The sequence below is a fragment of the Pseudorca crassidens genome, chromosome 2, assembly GCF_039906515.1.
Source record: "Pseudorca crassidens isolate mPseCra1 chromosome 2, mPseCra1.hap1, whole genome shotgun sequence".
In the NCBI taxonomy this organism is placed as follows: Eukaryota; Metazoa; Chordata; class Mammalia; order Artiodactyla; family Delphinidae; genus Pseudorca; species Pseudorca crassidens.
This window is the reverse complement of record NC_090297.1, coordinates 164,164,150-164,191,335: the sequence shown is the minus strand read 5'-3', so window position 1 is coordinate 164,191,335 and position 27,186 is coordinate 164,164,150. Positions and strand designations below refer to the sequence as shown.

The 27,186-nt window shown below is 38.3% G+C and overlaps 1 protein-coding gene across 6 annotated transcripts in view; it reads right to left on the bottom strand.

Moving 5' to 3' along the window:
- The window catches only part of NVL (nuclear VCP like), a 106,794-nt gene that overhangs the window by 56,791 nt on the left and 22,817 nt on the right, over positions 1–27,186 (bottom strand). For all 6 annotated transcript variants that reach the window (XR_010941449.1, XR_010941450.1, XM_067729640.1 and 3 more), the window contains 6 exons: positions 24,843–24,987; positions 13,210–13,459; positions 11,281–11,499; positions 10,329–10,433; positions 6,114–6,176; positions 1,393–1,512 (listed from right to left, as the gene is read on the bottom strand). Coding sequence is in view for 4 of the 6 variants with exons in the window: in XM_067729640.1 (XP_067585741.1) it covers positions 1,393–1,512; positions 6,114–6,176; positions 10,329–10,433; positions 11,281–11,499; positions 13,210–13,459; positions 24,843–24,987 (902 nt within the window). In the remaining 2 variants the exon portion in view is untranslated. The remainder of the gene's footprint in view (positions 1–1,392; positions 1,513–6,113; positions 6,177–10,328; positions 10,434–11,280; positions 11,500–13,209; positions 13,460–24,842; positions 24,988–27,186) is intronic.

Below are 27,186 nucleotides of genomic sequence, written 5' to 3'. Positions count from 1 at the left end.
TAACAGGGAGGAGAACTGGAAGAAAGACTTGACTCTATACTTGTATTTATTTGCATTTTTCACAAGCATGTATTCATGAATAACTTGCATCATTAAAAAAAGAATATGTTCAATTTTAAAATATTTTCAGAATCCCCTTCAGGTGAAAATGTTAAAGCAAAACACATATATCTGATTACAGGGATGTGTGGTAGCTGACACCCAAGAGAGATAACCTAGAAGTTAGAAATGTAGTTCATAAGAATGCAGACTTCTCTGAGGGCAAGGAGTTGACTGGATATACCTCCTAATTTAAATTACCACTTGATAACAGAGAGATGCAAACCAATGAAATGGGCTATCAATGAACAAAGGGTTTAATTCACAGCAAAAGGGAATAAATAAAAAGGAGTAAATTCCAGAGCATACCATGCCTCCACCAGCTGGATATAGTGTGTAGGATTTTGCTCTGGATCCCACATTAGATTTTGGAACGTGACGGCCGGCAGGAGAACCCGGGAAGGATCTCTGCCCTGGCCACTGACATCACTATCAGAGATAAGGCTGTAATAAGGATTTTCTGTGATATTGCTGACTGCTGGGTGAGCAAACAAAATTGCTATGATATAAAGCACACTTATCCTAGTCAAGTTTTGTTTTGCAACTTCTGAATGCTGGGAATTTTAAGCAAAACGAGGCACCTAATAAATGTTTCACAACCCAAGAACACACACAGAGTAACTATGTGAAAACAAATCACATAAGAAATATAATCATTTCCTCAATCATCTTGTAATAAATGTACTTACTACAGTCTTTGCTATCCTCTTCAAAAGGTTATATATATATATTTAAAATATATTCTTTATATTATGCTTCACTATGATTCAAACAGTATTCCTGATAACTGTTTTCCAGGTAATCACTGTACCAAAATTTCTAAGAATGGTGACTCAGTGTAGTAATGCAAGTGGTCTTTAATGCACACCAATTTATATCTTCCCCAGATAGAAATGGTGCTGCATCTTAAAGCATATCATCTGACCCTACTTTGAGTGCATGGTGTCTTAAATTATATTTTCTCCAAGAACTCTGAAGACAATCATACGATTACAAGGTAGGCTATCCAAAACTAATAATCATTTCCATTCCCAAAAACTCATTTGTGTGAATCAGATATGTGCAACCAAAATAATACACAGAAAGAAAAATGGATACAGAGGCTAATAAAAATACAATTGTTATCCCTAGGCCCTGTTTTCAAATTACTAGTTTTCTTCACTTAAAGAGTCTCAGTGTTCTCAATGAATGACTTTAGAAGAACTATTTGAACTTTACGTAACTTTGTAAGAACTTACAAAAGGTTTATGGTGCTTAAAAAAAAATCTGTAATCACCAAACTATGATACCTACCTCTCGGACTGATCTTCGAGGACATAAGGCATCCACTTCATCAAAGAATATCACGCAGGGTGCTGAATTCTTGGCTCGCTGAAAAACCTGTCGCACAGCACGCTCGCTTTCACCAACATACTAGCCATATACAGAAAGGAAATAAAATGTAGAGATGTTTCAACTTTGGAGTCTGGGCCAAATTATAGTAGTACTAGTTTTAAATGACATTTATATGTCAGAGTCCAAAAAGTATTATGTCAAAAATAGCCAGTTATATGTGGTTCAACTTAATAAGATTAGCTATTACTTAAGCTTATTATAAATTTCCTCATTTATAAAATGAAGACTAAATAGAATGAAAGGTCTCCTCTAGCTCAAAAGAATTCCACAATTATATGGTATTTTAGAACAGATCAAAGCTTTATGCATATCAAATACCCAGCAGTAATCTTCATTAATTCAACAGTATTTTAAATGTGAACAAGACAATTTACTGTTCTACTGCCGTTTCTACACAAGTCATCTTGCTAAAGGAAGAGCTAACGGTCATACAACATCAGAGGAGGCAACCTGAGCCAGTTAGACATCTACCAGGTTTCATAATGCATAATGTATGGTAAAATCAAAATACAAAGCAATTCACAAGCAGCTATAACATGAGGACTAATTAATATAAAAAGTTATATGTAAAAATACAGCTTTACTTTCAGCTAAGCACAAGAAATTGTTCTTGTAAAATTTCAAATTAGTTAACTAAGAAAAGCTTTGTTTCTCATAATAATACTGCTAAATAAGACAATTTGAAAATGTCTTTATGGTGCCAATTATATCATAAGGTTATTTTTATGTTATGACTATATGGTCATAATAAAGTAATTAAGGCATAGAATACATCACAGATGACAATGATTATTTTTATTTTCTATCTGAGTAGAACTTCTTTTCCTCAGATCTGTCCTGTAACTTTTCTTTGTACTTTTGCTTATTCTGCTTCTCTCACTTGAACTGCTTCTCCAACCTACCTCTAAAACAGCTCTTGCATTCTAGATCAAGATCACTAATCTTTCTTCCCACCACCCTCTCTTCTTTGCTCTTGCAGCACTTCCTACTATTATAACTTCTGAGCTATTCTATCTTCACTATATTACATCATAAAGTCCTTGGAAAGCAGAAGTCATGACAGTTTCAAATTTTTCTCTGATCATAACATCCTGCTCAGTGTACAAATACAGCAGACCTATTTAGTTTCCTGAAAAATCTAAATCAGCAAAAATTATATTTGGAATGCTGAAAAGACATTCAGTAGATATTTTTAAAGAAAAGATATCAGGGGGTTGGGACAGAGAGTTTCAAACAGGGATGAAAGAGAAGAATCAATACAGCCGGCAAAGGGACTTTGGACATAGCTAACCAAAATGACTAAGTAAAAGGAAATTTAATTTAGGGGAAGGTAAACCTAAAGTTTCAAAAGGACATATTAAAATCAATTCATCTTAAGAAATGTAACAATGATTAAAATTCCCACTACCTTGGCCTTTAAGAACTATTTCAAGTAAGGATCCTATACTTATTATTCCTAATTCCTTACTTGCCATCAGTTTTCAACCATTATAATCTGGCTTTTGCAAACATAATTATTGAAAATATTTTCCCTAAAGTCACTGGTGACATTCTAATTGCTAAATCCAGAGCCCTTCTTTCAATTTCTTTTCTATTGTATGGCTATATTGACAGGTGGAAAAAATTATCTTCCCTAGGTTTTCAGGCTTAGAAAGTCTTGGGCGTCCTCCACCTTCAGAACAGTCTCCTTTGCCAGCTTTTCCTTTCCTGGCCCGTAAATGTTGGTGTCTTCCAAGGTTCTGTCAGAGACCACCTTACAATACTACTCAACCTTACCCATTCCCTAGGTTTTAGGTGCCATTTAGATTGATACTTACTCCCAAATCTCTTCAGAGCTCCAGATTCACATTTCCTATAGTTTGCTGAATCCCTCCAAATGGCTCTTTAAATCTAAAACGTCCTAGAGCAAACTCATTTTCTAACCCCAAGATGTCTATCTTCCTCATTAGATCACTTAATCTCTCAGAGTCATTCTGGACTCTTCCACAGAACTCTTCCCACATTTACCTCTAAAAAACAAACCAGATGACAATGAGATAAAATTTCATACTCATCAGACTGGCAAAAACGTAAGTAACTTTCATTCACTGCTGGTGAAAGTAAAACTCAATAAGAACCACTTTGGGAAAAAAGTGGGCAATACTTAATATTTTTGAAAGTGTATATACTGTAAGATACAGCAATTCTACTGCTGAGTACATACCCTAGGGTGAAAATATCTCACAAATATGCGTTAAGGACATATGTATATAATGTTCAACCTAAACATGAATCAAGAAAAAAACTGATGTTTTTAAGGGACTTCCCTGGTGGCACAGTGGTTAACACTCCGTGCTCCCAGTGCAGGGGGCCTGGGTTCCATCCCTGGTCAGGGAACTAGATCCCACATGCACGCTGCAACTAAGAGTTCGCATGCCACAACTAAGGAGCCGGCGAGCAGCAACTAAGGAGCCCGCCTGCCGCAACTAACACCTGGTGCAACCAAATAAATAAATAAATATTTAAAAAAAAAAGAAAAAAACCTGATTTTTTTAAAAGTGTGGTTATACTCATTCAATGGACTATTGCACAAAGAATTAATAACTAGAGGTAAATATATCAATAAAGATAAATATTATAATGTTCAACAAAAATAACAATAAAATCAAGTTACAAAAGAACACATACCATTTATGTAAAGTGGCTTTGTTTTTGCTTTACCATTTATAAAAGGAGTTCCAAACATATAATAAAAGTAGATATAATACTTTAATAAACCCCAGATATACCCATCACCCTGTTTCATTATTATCAGCTCAATTCATGATCAACTTGCTTTATCTATACTCTGTCCACTTTTCTTTCTACTTGATATTTTGATGGAAAGCCCAGACATCATAACTTTATTTGTAAATATTTTATTGTCTCTAAAAGACAATGTTTTAAAATATATATATTTTTTAAAAATCCCATCATTTATAATGTATTTATTTATTTATGGCTGTGCTGGGTCTTCGTTGCTGTGTGCAGGCTTTCTCTAGTTGCGGCAAGCAGGGGCTACTCTTTGTTGTGGTGCGTGGGCTTCTCATTGTGGTGGCTTCTCTTGTTGCAGAGCACGGGCTCTAGGTGCATGGGCTGCAGTAGTTGTGGCCCGTGGGCTCAGTAGTTGTGGCACACGGGGCTTAGTTGCTCTGTGGCACGTGGGATCTTCCCGGACCAGGGCTCGCATCTGTGTCCCCTGCATTGGCAGGCGGATTCTTAACCACTGAGCCACCAGGGAAGTCCAAAGATAATGGTTTTAACATAACTACATCATTATCACACTTAAAAGTTATTTTCTTAATATAAAGTGTCCAGTAGGTGTTCACATTTCCAATTCTCATAAACTTATTTTTTGAAACATGTAAAATAATACTACATGTTATTTAGGGATAAATATATAACATTTACAGTAAATGTAGAAAGAAGTGTACAGAATTAATAAACACCAAATTCAGGATTATAGTAAATTCTATGGGAAAGAGAATGGAGAACGTGATTAGGGAAGGTTTGCAGGGGGCTTTGAGTATATATTGGTTTTTTTTTTTAAGGCTGGATGTTAGATACATGGAGGGGTCATTATATTACTCTTTATAACTTGTTATATGCTTGAAATATTTCATAGTAAAATTTTAAAAATATTACACTCTTAAAAAAAAAGTTACACTCTGTTAGCTCTCTAATATGCTAAAGGTAACATTTTGACTCTAGCTTGGTATGAAGGCCCTGCACTGCCTGGCTATTACTTTTTTTCCAGCCTCACCCTTCACCCCCCATCAACCCCTTCCCCTCAGCGCTTATTTTGAGTACCTCCTCCACTAGAAAGCCAAAATGAAGTGTAAGAGAGTCAAGATAAAAGTACAAATCCTTATTTTAGGAGCAAAGTAACATATTTAATAGGAAACAAAAAAAATTAGAGAGGGGATAAATTGAAAAAGCCTTTTAAAACAAATGATACCACTTTCATTTCTTCTTTGTTTGAATATTATGGAATGGCATTTTACTCTTCATAGGCATGAACAAGAAATAAGAAATTCAAAGTCTCTTAAATTTAAGATATAAGCTGCTTAAATGCAGAAAGAAGTTATTATATAGTAGTTTAGTGATTTCTTTCCCAAGTATTTTTATTTATTAATCCTTATCTCATTTGAGCTATACAACAACAGGACAAGGAAAGCAGATCAAATGTCAGCTCCACTATCCCCAAGCTATTGGACATTGGCTAAGTTATACGACCCCTCCAAACTTGTTTCCTCATCTGTGAACCAGAAATGAGAAAAAAACAATTTGTATCTCACAGGGTGTTGAAGAATAATATATATAAAGGGCTTGACAAATTCAGAGTTAACACTTTTAATGTTGACTATTTTGATTATTTCCATTTTGCTGGTGAGAAAACTTAGGCTTAGAGGTTAACAGACTTAATTAAGAAAGCATTTATACACAGTAAATAGTACAGCAGAGCAAAGCTCAATCTCTTCACTCCTATTGCAGTGATTTTACCAAAAAACTCAACTGTTTCAATGATCTGAGGACCCTGTAATTTGAATGACCATTACTTTTCCTAATCAAAAATAATGGCTAATGCCACAACAACTTACCATATTTAGTAACTCAGGCCCCTTGACAGATATAAAATTTAACCCAGACTCATTTGCAACAGCCTAGTAAGAGAAAAAAGACACAAGACAAACATATAATAAAATAATAATAACAATAATTTGTGATAATGCAAGGACTTTTTGTGGTTTATACTCTAGTTTCCCCTTTTTATAGCTGCCTCTTTCTCAAGGAGAGGAGACAAATGGGAATAAAAAGAAAATCAAAGGAAGTAAATGTGAAACTAAAACTTTCCACAGACTAGAAATCAGACTAGAAATCAGATGGAAATGACTTGAAACATTTATGTAAATGTTTTGTTGACATAAACATGGTATATGTAAGTATATTTGTAGCCCTAGCTTAGAATCCTAGTGAAATCATAATCTCTGTATAAACAAATGCTGTGCCCAATAAAAGCAATCATTCATTCATTCATTCATAAACCAGAAGTCAAAAGCATCGGTGCCAGTCTTTACAGTATTTACAGGTTATTTTGTTTAATAAATAAAGATTAAACTGCATGGCTGAAAGCCAAAGAGAATAACAAAGGAGAAATATATGGTTATATGTGTAGAAGAATACAAAAATTACACTGAGAATGTAGAGATGAAACCCGAATAAAATCACTCACAACTTCAAAATGATCAGGGAATAAAGTTCTTTCCTATTCTTAGAACCTGATATCTGAGCTCAATATTTATGTTCAACACATTCCTCAGCATCTCCCCTTGGATTTTTTTTTTCTTTTTTTCATTTCGCATTTGGATCTCATAGGATTTTCAAATCTGTCGTTTCCAAAGCAGGACTCCTGAATTTCTCCCAACTCTCCCCAAATCCCACACCCCAAACTCTTTTTTCTCCCTATCCCAGTAAATATATTTTCTAAGCCAAAACCAGTGTCTCCCCTTGATCTCTTGTCTTGTCAGGTCAGCCAATCCATCTGTAAGTTCTATTAGTTCTAATGCTAAAATGTAGGTGAGTCTGATACTTCCTATTTCTCCACTATACCACAATCCTCATCCAGACCAGCATCACCTACTGTCTGGACATGCAAAAAAACCAAACCAAACCAAACCAAAAAAACCCTAACTGGCTTCCTCTCTCTCTTTGCTTTCCTCCAATCCATTCTCCACTTAACTCAAAAATGTAAATGAAGGGGGGAGGGATAAACTGGGAGATTGGGGCTGACATATACACATTACTATATATAAAATAGATAATAAGAATCTGCTGTATAGCACAGGGAACTCTACTCAGTACTCTGTAATGGCCTATATGGGAAAAGAACCTAAAAAAAAAGAGTGGAGATATATATATGTATAACTGATTCACTTTGCTGTACACCTGAAACTAACACAACACTGTAAATCAACTATAATCCAATAAAAGATTTTTTTTAAATGTAAATGAGATCATATAGTTTTACTATGTTTCTCATTTATTTTCAAGTACAAATTGAAATATTCACCATGGCTTGCAAGCCTATATTTTGTGACATGACAGTTTCTTCTTAGTCCAGCCACTAGATCTTTCTCTGGTTCTAGAATTCACCAAGCCCTTTCCCACTTCAGGGATTTTGCAACTGCTGTTCCCTCTATCTGGAAGACTCTTCCCCTTCTTTCCCTGTCTCTTCATGTGGCTATCTAGTCCTTCAGGACTCTGTTCTGGTATTCCCCTGAATACCAAACCTAAAATAGCCACAACAGTTTGTTTATTTCCATCATAACTTAGCTGAATCTGCAATTTTATTGTTTTGTTTACTGCCTGCCTCTTCAAGACAGACAATAAATTCCATTAGAGTAGGTGTCATGTTCACTAGTTTATCCCTAGCACCTTGCACAAGTTCTGGCAAAGTGTATGTAGCTCAACAAATACTGGTTGAATAAATGAATGCATGCAGGCACTGCCAGGCAAAAACTGCTCAATATGTAGCTTATCCACATCTCGAAATCTCTGTCTTTCCGGCTGCCAATTTCTTAACTTTCCTACCTCTCACGTTCTAAGTAGAGTCAGGATACACATCTAATAAAGCATGATTCATCTACATTAGGTTTTCAACATCCATATGCGAGATAACTAAGATTTCACCCATTAAAACACCCAACAGAGTTCCTGAAATTATCAGAAATCTTTTGTCTTCTATTGATAAATGAAATACAGTGAATATAATTTAATTTTTTCATGGATATCATCATGAATCTTGTACTCAGTGTTAGGAGCTGTTTGCTTCCATACTATATAGTTGCAGATGACTAAATGATTTTTACTGTTCTCTTTCCAGTTTCCTTATTAGTCACCAATTTTCAGTGTGTTGGCCCCCAGCAATCACATGCCTTTACTTGATGCTATTTATATAATATGTGCTAGTGCTTAGAAATTTTTCATTATGTTATTGTTATCATGAGTAAACAAAACAACCAAGGTCATCCAAAATCTTAATTTTATAACCAATTCTAGGTTGCCAGGTTCTGACCCATAAGTGGTTCCATAACCTTACTCCAGTAACACTTTGCTTCTGCCATTCCAGGACATTTTCTATTACTTCTAGATTCTAGGGCATGTAGTCATGAATCTCTTGAAGCATCTAATAAAAGTGTGAACTTTCTCCCTGGAAAAAATACATATACTCATAATATATTGCCTGGGCTCATGGATCCGGTGAGCTGTTGAAGTCCATCCATGGAGTCCTAGGTAAGATTCCCTGCTCTAAATGGTCAGATACCAGAAATCTGACTGAACAGAGAGGGACCAAAATGTTGGCAATTTGGGGAGGCGGCGGGTGGGAAGAAGAGGAAAAATGTGATCTATGATGCCTTAACATTATTTAGGGATTTCAAATGATCTAAGCTATCTCCTTTCTGCTGTGAGCAGAATTAGTCAAAGGCAGATATAACTAAAACACAAACAAACATTACAAGGCACTCAGGCAAGGGAACTGCATCCACCCAGTGAATTCACATATTAGCTTGCAGGACCTTCTTTCTGGCTACGATTTTCTAAAACTGTTGTGAAAAAACATAGACCAGCAACTGTGGTGTTCTCCTTTCCCTCCTTTGTTTCCAAACTCCTTTACAGCAATGCCTTGTAAGAGTACTGAAAGCATTAAGCAAGGAAATTTAGTAATACAAGTAAAAATGTTTTTAAAAAGGTACATGTATATTATATAGGTATATATATATACATGGGCAAATGGCACTGTGGATATTTGGTATTTACTGAGGAGCCGCAGATTATTCGGCTGCTGTGAAACTTATTAAAAATGCCATTAATTTTGATTTCTTATTTACAAGTAATCCAAATTTTTTTTTTTTTTTTTTTTTGCGGTACGTGAGCCTCTCACTGTTGTGGCCTCTCCCATCGCGAAGCACAGGCCCCGGACGCGCAGGCTCAGCAGCCATGGCTCACGGGCCCAGCCGCTCCACGGCATGTGGGATCCTCCCGGACCAGGGCACGAACCCGTGTCCCCTGCATTGGCAGGCGGACTCTCAACCACTGCGCCACCAGGGGAGCCCAATTATAGAGCAGCTTTATGGCAGAATACTACGCAGGCATTAAAAATACCGATGTGTATCTGCATATTCTGACATGGGAAGATGTTCAAGAAATATTGATAAGTGAGAAATGCATGTTTAAAAACCTTATAGTTGTAAATATATGTATAAAAGTTATTCATATTATCTTGATATATATGTACAAAAGAACATCTGGAAGGACTAATAACAAAATGAAACAGTGGTTACTAGTAGGCAATAGTGAGAGGATTATAAGTAATGCTTTTCCCTTTGCTTATCTATATTTTCTATTGTAAAAAACTAATTTTTCAAAATAACATTTGCAATAAGGAACGTAAAATACTTAACATAAATAATAACTATATCAAAGCAGGAAACAAGGTCAGCTATAAACTACAACTATGCAATAATGTTCATTAAAAACTCAGAATATAATACAAAGAAAACATGAAAATTTCTGTGTTAAAATCAACGGGGTTATGGTAGATTTAAAATTTTCTTTTCCAAATTTGCAATGATATACCTTGTGTAATTAAAATTAAAGTGGGAAACTTTCCTGAAGAAAATTGTCAGTCTTTCCAAAATGAAATTCTAATAATATGAAAATATGCAAAAATATCTCACTGTAACATTTAAAGTTAAATCCATGTTATCCTAACTGATAGTAAGAAATAAAATACATGCAGTTGAATTATTCCATACCTTTGCCAGCAGAGTTTTCCCACAGCCAGGGGGACCAGCAAGGAGAACTCCAGCTGGAGCCTCCAACCCAAGAGCTTTGAACTGATCTGGGTTACGTACTGGTGCCTGGAAAAAACAATCCCAACATCAATCTGTTACAAATGTCCACTTTCTACTGCATATTCAAATCATCTCTAGATGCTTATTTTCAACACTGATTGTGAGGCCTGAAGATAAGAACAGTGCCTGGCACAGAGTGCTTACCCCTGTTTCAAGCATGAGGTAAGTGATGATAAACTTAAAATCCCTGCTCTTGAAAAATTCATACTAAATGTAAGTTCTGAAAACATTTTAGATACAGTATTTCAACATTTTAAACTCAATTTTTAGAAAACGTAGATTTTCTAAATCTATAATCTAAATCTATAACCTAGATTTCTAGGTTATAAAGATTTTAAGCAATGGCCCCCTTTAAGAAATCAGAAGCAGCGGTACTCTGTGTAATCAAAAGCAAGAGACACCTGTTCACTATCATCTCCATGTATTTTCTCTTTCAGTAGTTACACACTTCTAAATGGATCATACATCATTAATGAACCATGAAATGATCAGGGAAGTAGAAAAGCAGGAGTAAATGAAAATCCAAAGTTTCACGGGCATTAAAACTGCTTTGACCCTTATAAGCGTGATCAAGTTCAGAAAGTATTTCTAATAATTTATTCTCGGTTAAAACCTAAAATGTTTTCTTTTCTTTTCTTCTTTAAACTCACTGCCATAGAATTCAAGCACAACCAAAAGAAAAAATCTAAAGCAGATCTCAGAAGAATGAAAAACCATCATTGGGGGCTTAATAATAATACAACAGATAAAAGAAAACATATAGTTAAGCCAATTTAGACATACAACCTAGTACACACGCATGGTCGTTTACCCATCATACACGCCAACAACAGTTAGCGGCAGATATACCTACCAATATTGCCATGGTGAGCTCCTCTCTAATGTCTTCCAGGGCACCAATATCTGCCCATGTCACATTAGGGACAGTGACAAAGCCTTCCCTTTTAGCAGAGGGTTGGACAGAGGATAGAGCAACAATGAAATCATTCAACTCAAGGCACAGCCCTTGCAGCTGCTCCTCTGAGAGGGGATCTTGGTTCCTCAGCAACCCCAAGAGGCTTTGCAATTCATCCTGAAAGGGAACAAATGAGGGGGAAAAAATGAAAAACCACAAAGTTTGTTGAAAACGTTATTGTTTGTACTTTAAAATATTATTACTCCAATATTTCTGTAAACTACACGAACTTCTATGCATTAAAATAATTTTCTCTATTGACAGAGATCACTTATTTTGCTCCAAATGGATTATTTGATTTAGTCAAGCAAAAATACATCGACTATCATCAACTATAGAAGAATGATTTTTATTTACTCTACTAGGGCTAGCTATAGCAAACATAAGCAGTTGGCAAATATTCATTTCAACAATCATGTTATTTCCATTTTTCATTTACAAATATTCATGAAACAGCTGAATTTTTATGAAATTAAAACAAAGTTACTCTGGCGGCAGTTTAATTTCATAATATGGCTCCGTGATAGTTTATCAACTAAACAGAAAGCAGGCAATTTTCCTAGTACGAATGAATCTTGAACTTCAAAGGCAGATTTCTTGCTTTGCGAGGAAAATGAAAGAACAGGTGTAGAAAGTAACTCTGAATAATTCAACTTATAAAAGTCTAATTTATATGCAATATTATAAAAGGAATGAGTTTACTATTATTTTTAACAGATATCATTGTGGTTCCAAATGAGTACGGAACAAACAAATGATCTGAAAACAAAAGACTTAGATCTAAGTTCCTGCTCTGGAAAGTAGAGGCCGTGTAGCCTCGGGCAAGTCACAATCTCTTAAGGTTAGTTTCTTTGATTATGAAATGGGAAAAGTAATGATATTTACTTAACAAAGTTATATGGAGCAAGTTATATAATATGTTAAAGCACCCTGTGCCAGCTATAAAATGCTATATAAATGTTATACTGAGTTTTCATGACTCACAAAACTCAAAATTTTAACAGATCTTGGATAATAAATGTCCCTCTCACATTCTCAGCACTGTCCTCCAGCACCATTTGCAGGTAGGGACAAGGATATGGTTGCATCAGCAGACTATCTTAGTATATCAAACCAAAAGGTAACCTGGAAATATAACAAAATGCCAATGTTCTCATAAGAGCTGGAAAACATTTTCTGTAAAGAATTAGAGTAAACACCAAAGGCTTTATGGGCCATGTGGTCTCTGCTGTATGGACGTCTATGCGAATTCAGCTGTGAAGTGTGAAAGTAGAAAAAGACTCCGTGTCAACAAAGGCGCATGGGGACCTCCCTGGTGGCACAGTGGTTATAAGACTCTGCGCTTCAATACAGGGGGCCCAGGTTGGATCCTGGTCAGGGAACTAGATTTCACATGCCTGCCACAACTAAGAGTTCGCATGCCACAACTGAGGAGCCCGCGAGCCGCAATTAAGACCCGGCGCAACCAAAAAGAAAAAAAAAGTATTAAAAAATAAAATAAAAAATAAAGGAGAATGGCTGTGCTCCAATATAACTTTAATTTACAAAAACAGGCAGTGAGCAGGTGGGCCATAGTTTGCCAACACCTGCTGTAGATTTCATAATCATTATTGTAAAAGGAATTTATTCAGAATCAACTGAAAAAAGTAAAACAACTTGTACTTTTGAAATTATAGACACTCTGGGTGTAACTGATAATTACTCTAAAGATACAATGCCAATGAAACAAAATCATAAACCCCAACTATATGGACACTTGCCTGCTTGTAAGATAACACATATTAAAAATGTTTAAATGACAGTTTAAGGTACCTATAGAGAAAGCACCTGTGTTTTAGAAGTGGGCTCAGTTCCAATCCTTTCTTCCTGGCCTCCTTCAGAGGGCAAACCTTCAATCTCAGGATTCTTCTGCTGCTGCTCCTGCAGCTTCATTAAGACCCTGTTGACTGCACACATGGCTGCCTCTCGGCAGAGTGCCATCAGGTCAGCACCAACGAAGCCCGGCGTTAGGTGTGCTAAGTGACGAAAATGAAAAGTTTCGGGAAGTCTTACTTTTCTGCACAAAGTTTGAAGTATTCTGTAGAAAAGACAAGGAAAAGAAATTCAGATTCCTAACCTACTAGTAAAAACAAGTCACGGAATATATTTATTTGAAGCCTTTCCTCTCTGTCAATGGTATCATAACAGGTAATAAGATCAAATAGCTCACTCATTCAGCAAATGCTAAATCGCTATAATATATCCTACCTTATTCCAACAGGGGTTAATATATACACATATCTGCTTTTTTAGAAACTATATTAAATTCTGTGAAGAATAAAAAATTGGTTTTTGAAAAATATTCTGCCTTTAAGAATTTTACAATATTACAGAGGAAATAAGACAAATGATTTATGAGGATATAAGGTAAATTCTACTTTTAGAGTAGTTTAAATGGACATCTGCCAGCAATAAAAAAGTCTCTAAACTCAAAATCAACCATTAATTTTATTCATCATGAAAAGTTATACTGATACAAACTTTAATATCCAATTTTATATTAGGACAGTTACTCCTCCAACTTCATCTTTATTTACTGCTCATCCTTTGTACTTATGTGTGAAAAATTTTGCTCAACTGAACTGGCAACATGGTATGTGTCAATGAAATATGGACTCTGGATAATTATTATTATTAAAGGAATATCTTAAACAATTTCTGGTAAGATTTACTGAATAAAACTTAAAAGCAGTAAAGATATTCAGGACAAAAGGTCTGATGCCAGGGACTTCCCCGGTGGTCCAATGGTTAAGAATCCATCTTGCAATGCAGAGGACGCCAGTTCGGTTCCTGGTCAGGGAACTAAGATCCCACAGGCCATGGGGCAACTAAGCCCATGCACCACAACTAGAGAGCCCGCATGCCGCAACTACAGAGCCCACGTGCCACAACCAGAGAGAAGCCTATGTGCCACAACTAAAGAGAAGCCCACACGCTGCAACGAAAGATCCCACATGCCACAACTAAGACCCAAGGCAGCGGAAAAAAAAAAAAAAAGGTCTGATGCCAGACCACTTGAGTCTGAATGCCAGCTCTGTCACTCTCTGTTATTTCATTTTTGTACTCCAGTTTTTCCATTTGTTAAATATATATTACAGTAGCACTTAATAGTAGGGATGTTAAGTGAATACATGCAAAGCTCCCAGAACAGTGACTGATCCACAATAAGTGCCCAATAAATGTTTGTTATTATTATTAGTTACATATTGTGATATTATAAATTAACTTGGACAAGAAAATATATTTTGAAATTTCCAAATTTGTAGGAGACTAATATTTTCAAATGTCAAGTTACTGGAGAATAAGTTACTATACAAATGTCATTTGGGATCATGTAAGTGAATAGAATAGAAGCAGATAAACATTTCTGACAAATGAAAAATAATTCACTTTGATACTGTAAACAATAGGAGCCAAGAAGAAGTCCCATTATAGAACTGCTTCCTAAAGATACAGACCTGATTTGCTGCTATGCATAAGAATACTAAGAAATTTAGAATGTTAAGGAAACTAGCTAAGATAAAATAAATATCATCCTTTTTTTCAGTTACAGTCTACTCCTGAAAAAATGTAATTTTGGTCATCATACTATAACTCCACAGGAGGAGAAAATAACCATTAAGAGATTTCCAGTTTCAACACGGTTGAGTAAAAGTGTTTCAGCAATATTTCCTCCTCACCCCACCTCCAAAACAAAAACAAACAAACAAAACAAGAACAACAAACAGGAACACAAACTCCATGGTCAAAGAACCTAGGAAATTATCTGTACTCTACTCCCTCACCCCAAACCCCCCCATCCTATCCTGGAAGTACGGCAAAGAATTTGCAACAGAGGATCAGTCTTTATCTCCGTGAGGTCTTTAAAAAGCTATCAACACTTGTCTTAGGCTATAGGCTTCAGTATGGCTCTATAATAAAGACAGGTATCTACACTGATGTGAGATATTGAAGGAAACAGATATTTGTGGGGGGGGGGGTGCTGATATATGCATATTTTACTACCAAAGAAGACAAAGGCCACCCAACATGGGTCTCTCCGTGTCAGCTCTAGCTGGTGCCCTAAGAACTATAAATCCCTATATTCAAGTATTAGGAATTCCCAGAATAAAAACTCAGGTTTAATAACATAGTTGACTGTAAATGGGATGAGTTTTAACTAATTTTTAAAAAATAAACCTTTTATTTTATAAAGTTTTAGATTTATAGAATTAGTGCAAAGATAGTCCAGAGAACTCTGTACACCTCATACACCTCTCCTGTCATTAAGGAAAATTTTCAGGATTACTGGCCCAGTATTTTGTAGAATGTCCTTCAACTGGGATTGGTCTGATATTTTTGTCATGATTAGACTAGAGTAAAGCATTTTTGGGAAGAAGACCACAGAGGTAAAGTGTCATTCTCATCATATCATTCATTATCAAGGATACATACTGTCAACACGACTTATTGTTGTAGATGTGAACCTTGACTACCTTGAGACAGTGTTTGAAAGGGTTTTCCCTTTGAAGTTACTCTTCCCTCCCTTTCCATACTACACTCTCTGGAAGTAAGTCACTTACGTCTGGCTCACATTTAAGAAATAGGGAGCTATACTCCACCTCCTTAAGGGCAATGCAACCACAAAAATTATTTGAAATTCTTTTGCACCAGAGACTTGCCTATTCTCACCCATTGATTTATTCAATCATTTATTTCTATCAGTATAGACTAACAAATACTTGACTACCTGTAATCTTGAACCAAAATTTATGAAGAAACTTGTGGAGAATGGTAAATGACCCTGCAGAGGGCACAAAGTCAAAATTAACATTTTGCAGAAAGGTGCGCTATTGAGAAGGAAGTATATTTGTCTGGTGGAGCCTCAAAGACCATGAACCAGAGGCACCAAAGTGTTGAACTACAGAAATTAGGGCCACAGCAGGGAGCCAAAACACAGAAATTATCTGAAAATCTGCATAAGAAGTCTGAAGACGCCACATACCCTCCACCCTGTCAACCAGCAGGAGACCAGCAATGTACCCTCTGGTGAAACTGAACCAGGAGAGGGAAGCCCCAGGTTTGTGGACAACAGTAAGATCAACTCCATCAGAAAAAAAGGTCAAAGTCTGTGTCCAGTCGCTCAACCTCCTGCCCCTGCCCCTGTCAGAAGACCAGCAGCTAGATGGACAGCCCCATGGTGTTGTCTGAAGATCTTTTTCTGAAAAATCTGAATTGGTTCAACAAAAAGAATCTACAGAAATAGATATTTGGAGTTTTCTAGCTCAAAAGTTAGCTGGTCATATGACTGCTTTACAATGGCACTCACACTTCAACAAAGTGGCCTGTATTGCACACATGCAATCAGCCTCACTCTTAAGCTGCCAGCATGAAATAGTAATAGTAACAGCTCTCAACTGTCAAGACTTACCACATGCCAGGTCCTGTTATTATGACTTTATAAAGATAGCATTTCTCACTGCAGTATAATATACAGACCCAAACAAACACATATACATACACAAAGAAAAAAAAAAAACTTGGAGGAAACAGTGCAGAAAAAATTGTAAGAGGGCTAGCAAATGAAAAAAAATTGGCAATCATGAATTTCAGAAAAGTTACAAAGGTGAATAAATGAAATGTGATCCTCATATAGGAACAATATTTATAAAGATGAGAAATGAAAATGCTAAATATGGATATAGTCAAACTTCATAATACAACTACATAGTACAAATATATGAACATGTTTGGATATCAGATAAATTATTATTTGTTAGGTATATAAAGGCATTGTGTAATGCTAAATAAAAAGTCTTTATTCATTAGCTATGGACGTATTTATACCTGAAATGATATGCCTGGGATTTGCATTAAAACACTCCAAGAAAAAAAAAGTGGGGGATAAATAAAATAAAACTGTGAAAATGTTGATAATTATTGAAACTGGGTGATAAAAACATGGGGGTTCATTACTGTGACTGTTCTAAAAAGCATGTTTGTAAATTCTCAACCCTCCTCTCAGTGGGAGGTGGGGCTATGACTCCTCTTCTCAAATCTGGGCTGACCTGAGTGAGCAATCAACCAACAGAGGATAGTGGAATTGATGCTATGTGACCTCACTTCCAAGGCTAGAAGATCTGCTGTAGAAAGAGCTTAGACCTCAATGTCCAAGTCCAAGCCACCCCCTCCAGCATGGCCCCAGGTGGACTGGTGACCGGAGGATGCAGATCCTTGCTCCCAGGACCTGCCTCTTCCTGGGCCTCCTAGGGGAGAGTCACACGCCCAGGTGACAGGGCTGGGGTGTGTTAAGAGTGGCTGGTTTTGACTGCTGTTTTTTCCTCCCTTTGATGTAATGTTTTACAAATCCTGAGGTCAAGAACAGCAGTGCTGCCCAAGCTCCCAGTGCAGGGGGCCCGGGTTCCATCCCTGGTCAGGGAACTAGATCCCACATGCATGCTGCAACTAAGAGTTTGCATGCCATGACTAAGGAACCGGTGAGCCGCAGCTAAGGAGCCCACGAGCTGCAACTAAGACCCAGCACAACTATAACATAACATAAGGAAACATAACAAAACATAACATAAAATGAACAGCAGTGTCACTTCAGCCTGTTTCCTGCAATCCTCATGCTGCAGCCCTAACCTGCCATGGACGAACCCTTCCACCCTGAGGCTGCCCGACTCTGAGCAGGCCCACACTACCCTGTAAAGGGTGCCATGTGAGAGGCCTTCAGCGGACAAGACGAGAAAGGGGTTGGGGGGGCAGGAGGCAAGGAACAGACAAGATCAAATGATAGGTATACAGATAGCTAAGTAGGCAGACAAGCACAGCCCCGCTGCCCCAATCCTCCACATGTTCTAGCTCCAGCTAGAGTCTCTGCAGCCACGGGAGACCCTGAGACATAACCAGCTGGCTGAGCCTCTCTGAATTCTTTATCCACAGAAATGGTGAGAAACAATAAAAATAAACTTGGGGGTGCTTTGTTTTGCAAGAATAGAAACCGAAACAATTATATTAGACTCCTTCTGCGAACACATTTTACATAATAAAATGCTTTTAAAGTTCAGAAAAATACCAATAACTACCTCAAAAACTTCTTTTCCTGCTATGTGCCAAATGTTATGCTAGGTCCACTGATTTAATTCTTACGAGAAGCCTTCAAGTTAAAGTATTATTATCATTTTACAAATCAAGTAAGGTCTTGTTATTATTACTATTACTGTATTTCAGATAAATAAACTAAAGCTGGGAAATGTTAAACATCTAGAAAAAAGCACAGGACATACGGGCAGCGCTTGGATTCCCAGATAATTTCCTTCAATGACTCAAAGTTCCAGCACCTACTGAAGGCCTCTGCACCCCCGTCTCACCTGCCTCTGCCCTCTTCTCCACTTCATGGACCGTCATGCCCTGGACCTTATCAGCACCTGGATCTGTCCCACCTCTGAAATCACTAGCTCCAGCATCTCCTCTTTGCTCAGTCTCCCACACACCTGTTTTCAAACCTCAGTAGGTTCTCGGATTCACCACCGCCTCATCAAATAGTCCTATTTTTACAATTAAGAGTCCATAGTCTCTTTTTTTCTTTCTTAATCTAAATTCTAAATCTCTGCTTTCTCTGTGCCTGAACCTAGAATGTTGAGCATTGCTATGGGAAAAAAAATCATTAAACCAGCCCTACTGGTACCATTCCATACCCCAATCCTAAACACTGCCTGAAAATCCTGTTACCCCAGCCAGTTCATCTCAAATTAGCCAAGGAAGTAATTTCAGACCTTCATCCTCCTCAAACCTCTAACCTATCCATCATGAGCCTCACTTTCATCTGAAGATCTCGCTTTTTAATTCATAGAGACAACGCCCTCAATTTTCTAGTACCAAACTGATAATCCTTCTTGCCTGCATATCCATTCTTTCTCCCTTTACTATCATGTCAACAAATTAACCCTCGTTCTAAGGCCAGCACCGATACATAAGCTCTGACTCCCTGCTCCTCCCATTTCTCCTTCCCATCAACCCGTAAGGACACCACTCAAGCTTCTCCCACCTTAGAAAAGTCCTCTCTAGACACCCCATTACCACCTCATGAAGCCACCACAACCTTCTGCCTTCTCCCTCGCTGCAGACTCTCCTGAGTGAACCGTGGAAGTCTGCTGCTCTCGCTTTTTCAGTTTCCCTTTACTCCTCAACCATTCCAACCTGGAGTTTACCTCTACCATTCCACTCAAACAGCTTTTTGTTAAGGTCACTGGTGACCTCTAGGCTGCTCAATTCAAAGACACTTTTTCAGCCCTCCCTCCCTGGACCTCTCATTCCTCCCTCTGGAAACACAGACTTCTCTTGGCTTCCATTACGCAACTTTCTCTTCATTTTCCCAATGCTTCTGGCTGCTCTTCCTACATCCTGAGCCTGTTGGCCTCTTCGGGCCTGTCCCAGAACCTCTGACATGTTCTCTTCACACTCTCTCTGGACAATCTCATCTACTTTCTTAACTCCAACTGCCATCAATACATTGATGATTCCTAAATGTTGGCTTCTGTGGAGATCCAGACTCATTTGTCCAATTGCCAACTTGACATCTCTACTTGGACATCCTGCAATTGCCTCTAAACTCCATCTATCCCTAAATCCTCTTCTAAAATCTGCTTATCCTCCAGTATTTCCCACCCCTTAAGCACCTGAAAACCATCAGGTGCTTAGCGAGAAATCTGGGAATATTTCCCTCTTGTTCATAGCCCCCACCTCTCCACACATATATTCTATTGATAAACATAACTTATTGATTCTACTTCCTAAATGTCTCCAGTTATCTCAATTTGCACTCCCACCTCTTTAAGCCCACCCACCATTGCCTCTGGATATCACAACAGCTCCCTCACTGGGCTACCACAACCCATCTTGCTCTCCTGTCATTCCTTAGTCACACTGCAGCTACAGCGACCTTCTCAAAACAAAAATCTGTTTCTATCACTGTCCTGCTTAATTTAATTGCTTCCTACCACTTACAGAATAAGTCCAAAACCCTTACCAAGGTATCTGTGAGCTGGATTCTGTACACCTCTGCAGCCTTTCCACATCCTATCTCTACTTCTATAGCCATATTCTTCTTCCAGTTCCCTGGACACACTAAGCTCTCAGTCACCTTAGGGCCTTTACACATGCTATTCCTACCAATACTCTCATCACTCTCACCATGTGATCAGTTAATTGCTATTTATTCTTTGAGTCTCAGCTTCCTCAGAGACGTCTTTAAGAACCTAAGAACCGCCAGACCGGGACTTCCCTGGTGGTCAAGTGGCTAAGACTCCGCCCTCCCAATGCAGGGGGCCTGGGTTCGATCCCTGGTCAGGGAACTAGATTCTGCATGCCACAACTAAGACCAGGTGCAGCCAAATAAACAACAAATAAATTAAAAAAACATTAAATTAAATTAAATTTAAAAAAAAAGAGAACCTCCAGACCATGTTAGCTTTGCCTGATATATATATCCTCCCTAAGACCCTGTCTTTGTCTTTTTGTACTCATCACACTTCTGATTATTTAAAGTGGTGACTGAAGTGCCAACCATTGTGTCTCCTTGGTAAACAACAGGTGCTTAAATATTTCTTCAATTAATGACTTCCTAAGAATTATTATTTCTAAGAATTATTGATAAAATAAACACTGATGTAATTCTATTAATATATTAATTCTATTTATATAATTTCCCCATCTTAGAATTTAATTCATTAACATCTGCATATAATAATATAACTAGTTTGCTTCTGCCTTCAGAGCTAGACAAAAGTATAAAAATAAGAAAACTGTATTCTGCCTTTGTCAAAGACTCAATCAGAAATACTCTTCCGGGACTTCCCTGGTGGTCCAGTGGTTTAGACTCTGCGCTCCCAATGCAGCGGGCCCCGGTTCGATTCCTGGTCGGCAAACTAAGATCCCACATACGGCAACTAAGCCCACACACCACAACTACTGAGCCCGCGCACTGCAACTAGAGAAGCCTGTGCGCTGCAACGAAGAGCCCGAGAGCCCCAACAAAGACCCAGCGCAGCCAAAATGAATTAATTAATTTTTTAAAACTATTAAAAAAAAGAAAGAAAAAGAGAGATACACTTCCTTAGGAGAGGAAATTAGTGTTTAATGGGTATGGAGTTTCAGTTTTGTAAGACAGAAAACGTTCTAGAGATTCACTACAATGTGAGTATACATAACACTACCGAACTGTACTCTTAAAAATGGTTAAGGGCTTCCCTGGTGGCGCAGTGGTTGAGAGTCCGCCTGCCGATGCAGGGGGCGCAGGTTCGTGCCCCGGTCTGGGAGGATCCCACATGCCGCGGAGCAGCTGGGCCTGTGAGCCATGGCTGCTGGGCCTGGGCGTCTGGAGCCTGTGCTCCGCAGCGGGAGGGGCCACAGCTGTGAGAGGCCACAGCTGTGAGAGGCCCGCGAACCCTCCCCCCCAAAAAAAACAGGTTAAGATAGCAAAGTTTGTGTTTTTTTACCACAAAAAATTTAAAAAAAAAACAAAATTTCTTCCTTAAAAAATTCTACCTCATAATTATATTCAAGAGCTATCTTCTTTCAGGCTTGACCTTGCTCTTCCCAATTGGCCTTAAACATAGTAAACATTTAATACCCCTCTTTAGTCTCAGAAAAATTCTTCCCCTAGCCGTCTAAGACTTAGCTAGACGATTACAGCCTACATAAAACACCAATGTATGCCTATAGAATTTACTTCCTGAATCTAAAATGGAGTTTGAACAAACCAACAATAGGCAATCATAAATAACTGTAGATACCAGAAACAGATGGATTTTATTTATTAAGTACAAAAGAAAAGGTACCTTTAGAGGAGAGAACTCTGACAAATTTTTCAAGTGATCAAACTTAACATCAACAACGATACAAACTGACACTACGAACTTCCTGAAATGTTCTGAGACACCTCACCATGAATGTAGCATTCTTGCTCAAAATATTTAACCCAAATCTAATCGTGAAAAAGCAATCAGATAAATTTAAGTTGTAGAGTGATCTACAAAAGACTTATCTAGACAATTCAAAAATGTCGATGTCATGAAAGTACTCTCTCCCCCAAAAAGGCAGATTCAAGGAGATTAAAGGGACATGCCAACTACATAGCAGGTTTGCTCTTTATTGAATCTAGGGTAAAAAAAAAAAGCTAAACAAAATGAAAGATTAAAGGTACAATGGACAGTTTTGGGGCAACTGGGAAAATTAGAATAGATTGTGTATTAAATAATATTATTGTCAGTGTTAAATTGCTTTAGTATGGAAAATGGTATGATAGTTACACAGGAGAAGTATTTACAGCTAAAGTGTCATGATGTCTTCAACTATCCTTCAAATGGGCTGGCAAAAAAAATAAAATAGGGCTTCCCTGGTGGCACAGCGGTTGAGAGTCCGCCTGCCGATGCAGGGGACACGGGTTCGTGCCCTGGTCCAGGAGGATGCCACATGCCGCGGAGCGGCTAGGCCCGTGAGCCATGACCGCTGAGCCTGCGCATCTGCGCCTGTGCTCCGCAACGGGAGAGGCCACAACAGTGAGAGGCCCGCGTACCGCAAAAAATTAAATAAATAAATAAAATTAAAAAAAAATAAAATATACACACACACACAAATATATGACATTTTGTGTTTTTTGGGGTTTTTTTTGTGGTATGCGGGCCTCTCACTGTTGTGGCCTCTCCCGTTGCGGAGCACAGGCGCCAGACGCGCAGGCTCAGCGGCATGTGGGATCCTCCCGGACCGGGGCACGAACCCGTGTCCCCTGCATCGGCAGGCAGACTCTCAACCACTGTGCCACCAGGGAAGCCCTGACGTTTTTATATACAGAGTGAAAGTAAATATGGTAAAATGTTAACAAGTGGTAAATTCAGCTAAAGGACAGATATTTATTGTATTATTTTTTCAACTTTTCCGTAGGCTTGAAAATTTTCAAAACATGGCTATCTAGGAAAGCCCTTTAAGAACTTTGTTGATGACGGAATAGTGATCAATGGACAAAGGATTTTATCTAGCAGGGATGATGGGCTCTACTGTGTCTATGTTTCTACCATTAAGTTTGGCACTTAATCAAAAAAAGGCTTGATAAAGGATACAGGCCTTATTTCTCTTTCTGTACTGTAAGCATCCTGAAAGCAAGGACTTACAATTTTTTATATTCCTCATATTACCTACCCCAGTGGTATATACATATACTATATGCTCAATACATGTTTGCTGAATAAATACAAACAACTTAAATACTAAATAATATTATTTTGCTGTGGGTATAAACATGTTAGTAAAGAAACCTGAATGGTTGAGTAACTATTTAAAGATTATATATGTGAGAATGCAATGAGCATAACTATAGATGACACTGAATACAACAGCTTAAGAAGAAAATGTCAATGAATGAAAAGTTGAAGTCACATTAATCACTGGGAAGAAGGTAAGGATGACCTGTTCCTTTCGAATGCTTTCTCCTGTCCAAAGTGTCTTCTGATCACTATTTTATGTCCTGCGTTCATGAAGTCTCCTGTCCTTCACCTCTTCCCTTCTCCACTGTCCCCTTAACTATCCTTTCACTACATACCACTTTCTCTAAAAGCCACTGGCGATCGTGTACAGCAATTCAGTGTCTAACTTAAGCCGAAAGTCATTGTAAATACGGTATTTCAGGGCTTCCCTGGTGGCACAGTGACTAAGAATCCGAGACGCCACCACGATTAGAAGTCTGCGCACTGCAATGGAGAGTAGCCCCTGCTCACCGCAACTAGAAAAAGTCCGCGCGCAGCAACGAAGACCCAACTCAGCTAAAAAAAAAAAAAAATACGGTACTTCAGCACATTACTAGATTTTCTTTACTCCATTGCCTGAACAGTGCCTCCCGAGATATTTTTGTTACTGAGATATTGGTGGGTGTTTCTTTGCTCTATGGACATTCAACCCCAATTACTAGGAAAGGCTGGTCCTAGAGCAAACAGACAGCTTTCAACTCTCTGGCTACCATTTAATTATTTGTCAGGGAACCTGTGACCTTAGGCAGATTAGTGCAACAAGTTAAAATACTTGTTAAACTCAGATTTAGCCTGCATGTGGACAAGTGAGGACTATTCCATAGCTCTAGACACTCTCCCTAGGCTGATCGGCCACCTAAAAAACACAAGACACTGTTAATAAGACCAGATAAATGAGTATGGATACATAAGTCCAATATCACTACTGAAAAAAGCAGCCTGAAACAACTGCTGTATTAATGAGTAAATTGTTTTCTTAAGCATTAATTTAATGTGGGCTTTTTCCTTTCCAAATCAATTTCACTGACACATAAAGAGAGAGAGAAAGAAAAGGCTACATCATATTTCTCAACCCTCATTTTCAAAGCATTCAGTTCAGATGATGTAGTGGCATATAAACTTCATTCTCTAAGAGTATACCTTTCCCTGGATGCTTCATCTGGGATACCTAGGCATATCTCTCGGTCGAACCTTCCTGCACGTCTCAAAGCAGGGTCTAAGGAGTCTGGTCGGTTAGTAGCTCCGATGACTAGGACCCGAGCTGTAGCGGCCATGTCATTCAGATCTAGTAAGAACCAGACACAGGATGAGTGGTGAACAAGACACTTGACATTAAGGATAATAATGCTTACACAAGTCATTTACGTGGTTAGAGAGAGAGTATTACACACTGATAGCAATATATATATATGTGTATAAAACTAACATTCACTAAATGTCTAGTATGGGAAAGATGTAAGGAAAATACAAACTTTGTCCTCAAGCAGCTCAATCTATTTGAAGCACAGTAAGCATAAACAAAGCACCACAGTGATACGATGGAAGATATGAATTCAGACTGAGGAATCAGGGAGAACTTAGGGAGGAGGTAACATTCTAGAAAAGGCTTGAAGGGTAAATAGGATATTGATAAGCTGAAACACAGGTTAATGAAATTTTACATGGAAGAAAGGGAATGAGCGAAAAGCACAGAGGTACAAACAGGTGTGGCATGTTAAGACAAGGTGAGTGGTCCACCAATAGGGAGCCTCGGCAAGACAGAGTAGTATGTATCTCAAAACAGACTCACGGCACTGAGATCGGGGAATACAATATAGTCTCCAGTTGCTCTGGCCTAATCCAGATACAGATTTTTATTAATGGACAGAATGCAGGGCCTAAAGTGTATTTTCCACAAGTATTATTTCTCTCAACTGAACCAGGGGTGACTAGCAGAGAGTCTGAGGTTACACCCCCTCACAGGTAACTAAGTCCTCTATCAGCCAAGTAGTGAGGAATTTAGAGTATATGCTTTTGCCAACAGGAAGCCATGAAAGGTTCCTCTGGTAACATTTGTATTTTAGAAAGATAACTCTAATAATAATTTTGAATCGAGTAAAGAGGAATAAATGCAAAAAGAGTTGTTGTGATTTGAATACAATAATCAGGTTAGAGATGAGTGAAGGCAGGAACATAGGAGATGAAAACGAAAAGCCCAGTTTAAGGTCCAAGTTGTAGATAGAATCAAAAGCACTAAGCAAATGATTCAATGTGAAGGCGGAAGAGAAGGAACAGACAAAGACAACTCAGTCTGGATGCTGTTAACTTAAATATGGAATACAAGAGGGAGGTCAGACATGCAGAAAGGGCCACAGGGGAAGCCAGTGGAGCTCTGGACACACCGAGTATGAGGGCATGTGGGACAGTCACCTGCAAGTATCTGACAGGCAGCTGCGAAGATGGGTTGCAAGCCTACCAGAAATGAAGATTAGAGATGTCATTTGACGGTTTTTCAATGCACTGAACAGGAGATAGTTGGGAAGTGGCGAGGGCAAGAAGAAAAGAAGATCAAGTGTAAATGCTTATGGGATATCTTTCTTTAAGGGATGGAGAAAAGGAGGCAAGTAAGTGAAGGAAAGCAGTAGGGAGTTGTCAGAGAACAGAAGGACAGAGTGTTACTCAAGCCAAGTGTGATAACAACGACAAGGACAAGGTGATCACAGTATCAAATGCTCTCAACCACCACCAGTAACACTCACTGGGTGCTCACCCCGCGCCAGGAACTACTCTAGGTACAATCGCTACCCCCAGATAACAACTGTAAGAGGTGGGTTCAGAGGGGTGAGGGCTAAGAGCAAACCAAAAGATGTGGCCAACGGTGATCATCAACGGGTTTTCTATGACTGTTTCAGTGGAATGGTAGAGGCAGAGAGACAACTGTAGGGGTGGGGTTACAGAATAGAACTGAAATAGAAACATATTTAATTGGCAGTGACTACTCTTTGGATAAATTTGGATTGAAAAGAAGAGAGGCATAAGGTATACGTTTGAGCGAGACAAAAAGCTCTTTAATATTTTTTGAAAACTGAATAAAAGGAATCAGCTTAAAAAAGAGACTCACGCTACAAGAGGAGATCCCTGAACAAGCAGAACTACTTTACAGAAAACGAGGTGACACCTCAGAATTGACGTAGCACCACAAGCTACAAACTTGCAGTCACAGGAAGATGTTCCTATGCTGAACCCTCCCTGCACTAATGCTGGTATAGAGCCAAAGCTGTTCCACTGCTGATTCAGGGATGCTTTCCGTCTCACAGCTAAAACAATGACCTAGGGTAGGAGTCTGCTTCCTTTTTCTAGTTCACGTTGCTCAGACACTACAGTCTTGGTGATATGCTCTGAACATAGCAAGGGTTAATAACAGAATTCAACAAGAACAATCATGGAAATCTGTTAAATCTTCAGTAATGAAAATATCCTTCCACAGGAAGTCAATACTTAGTAA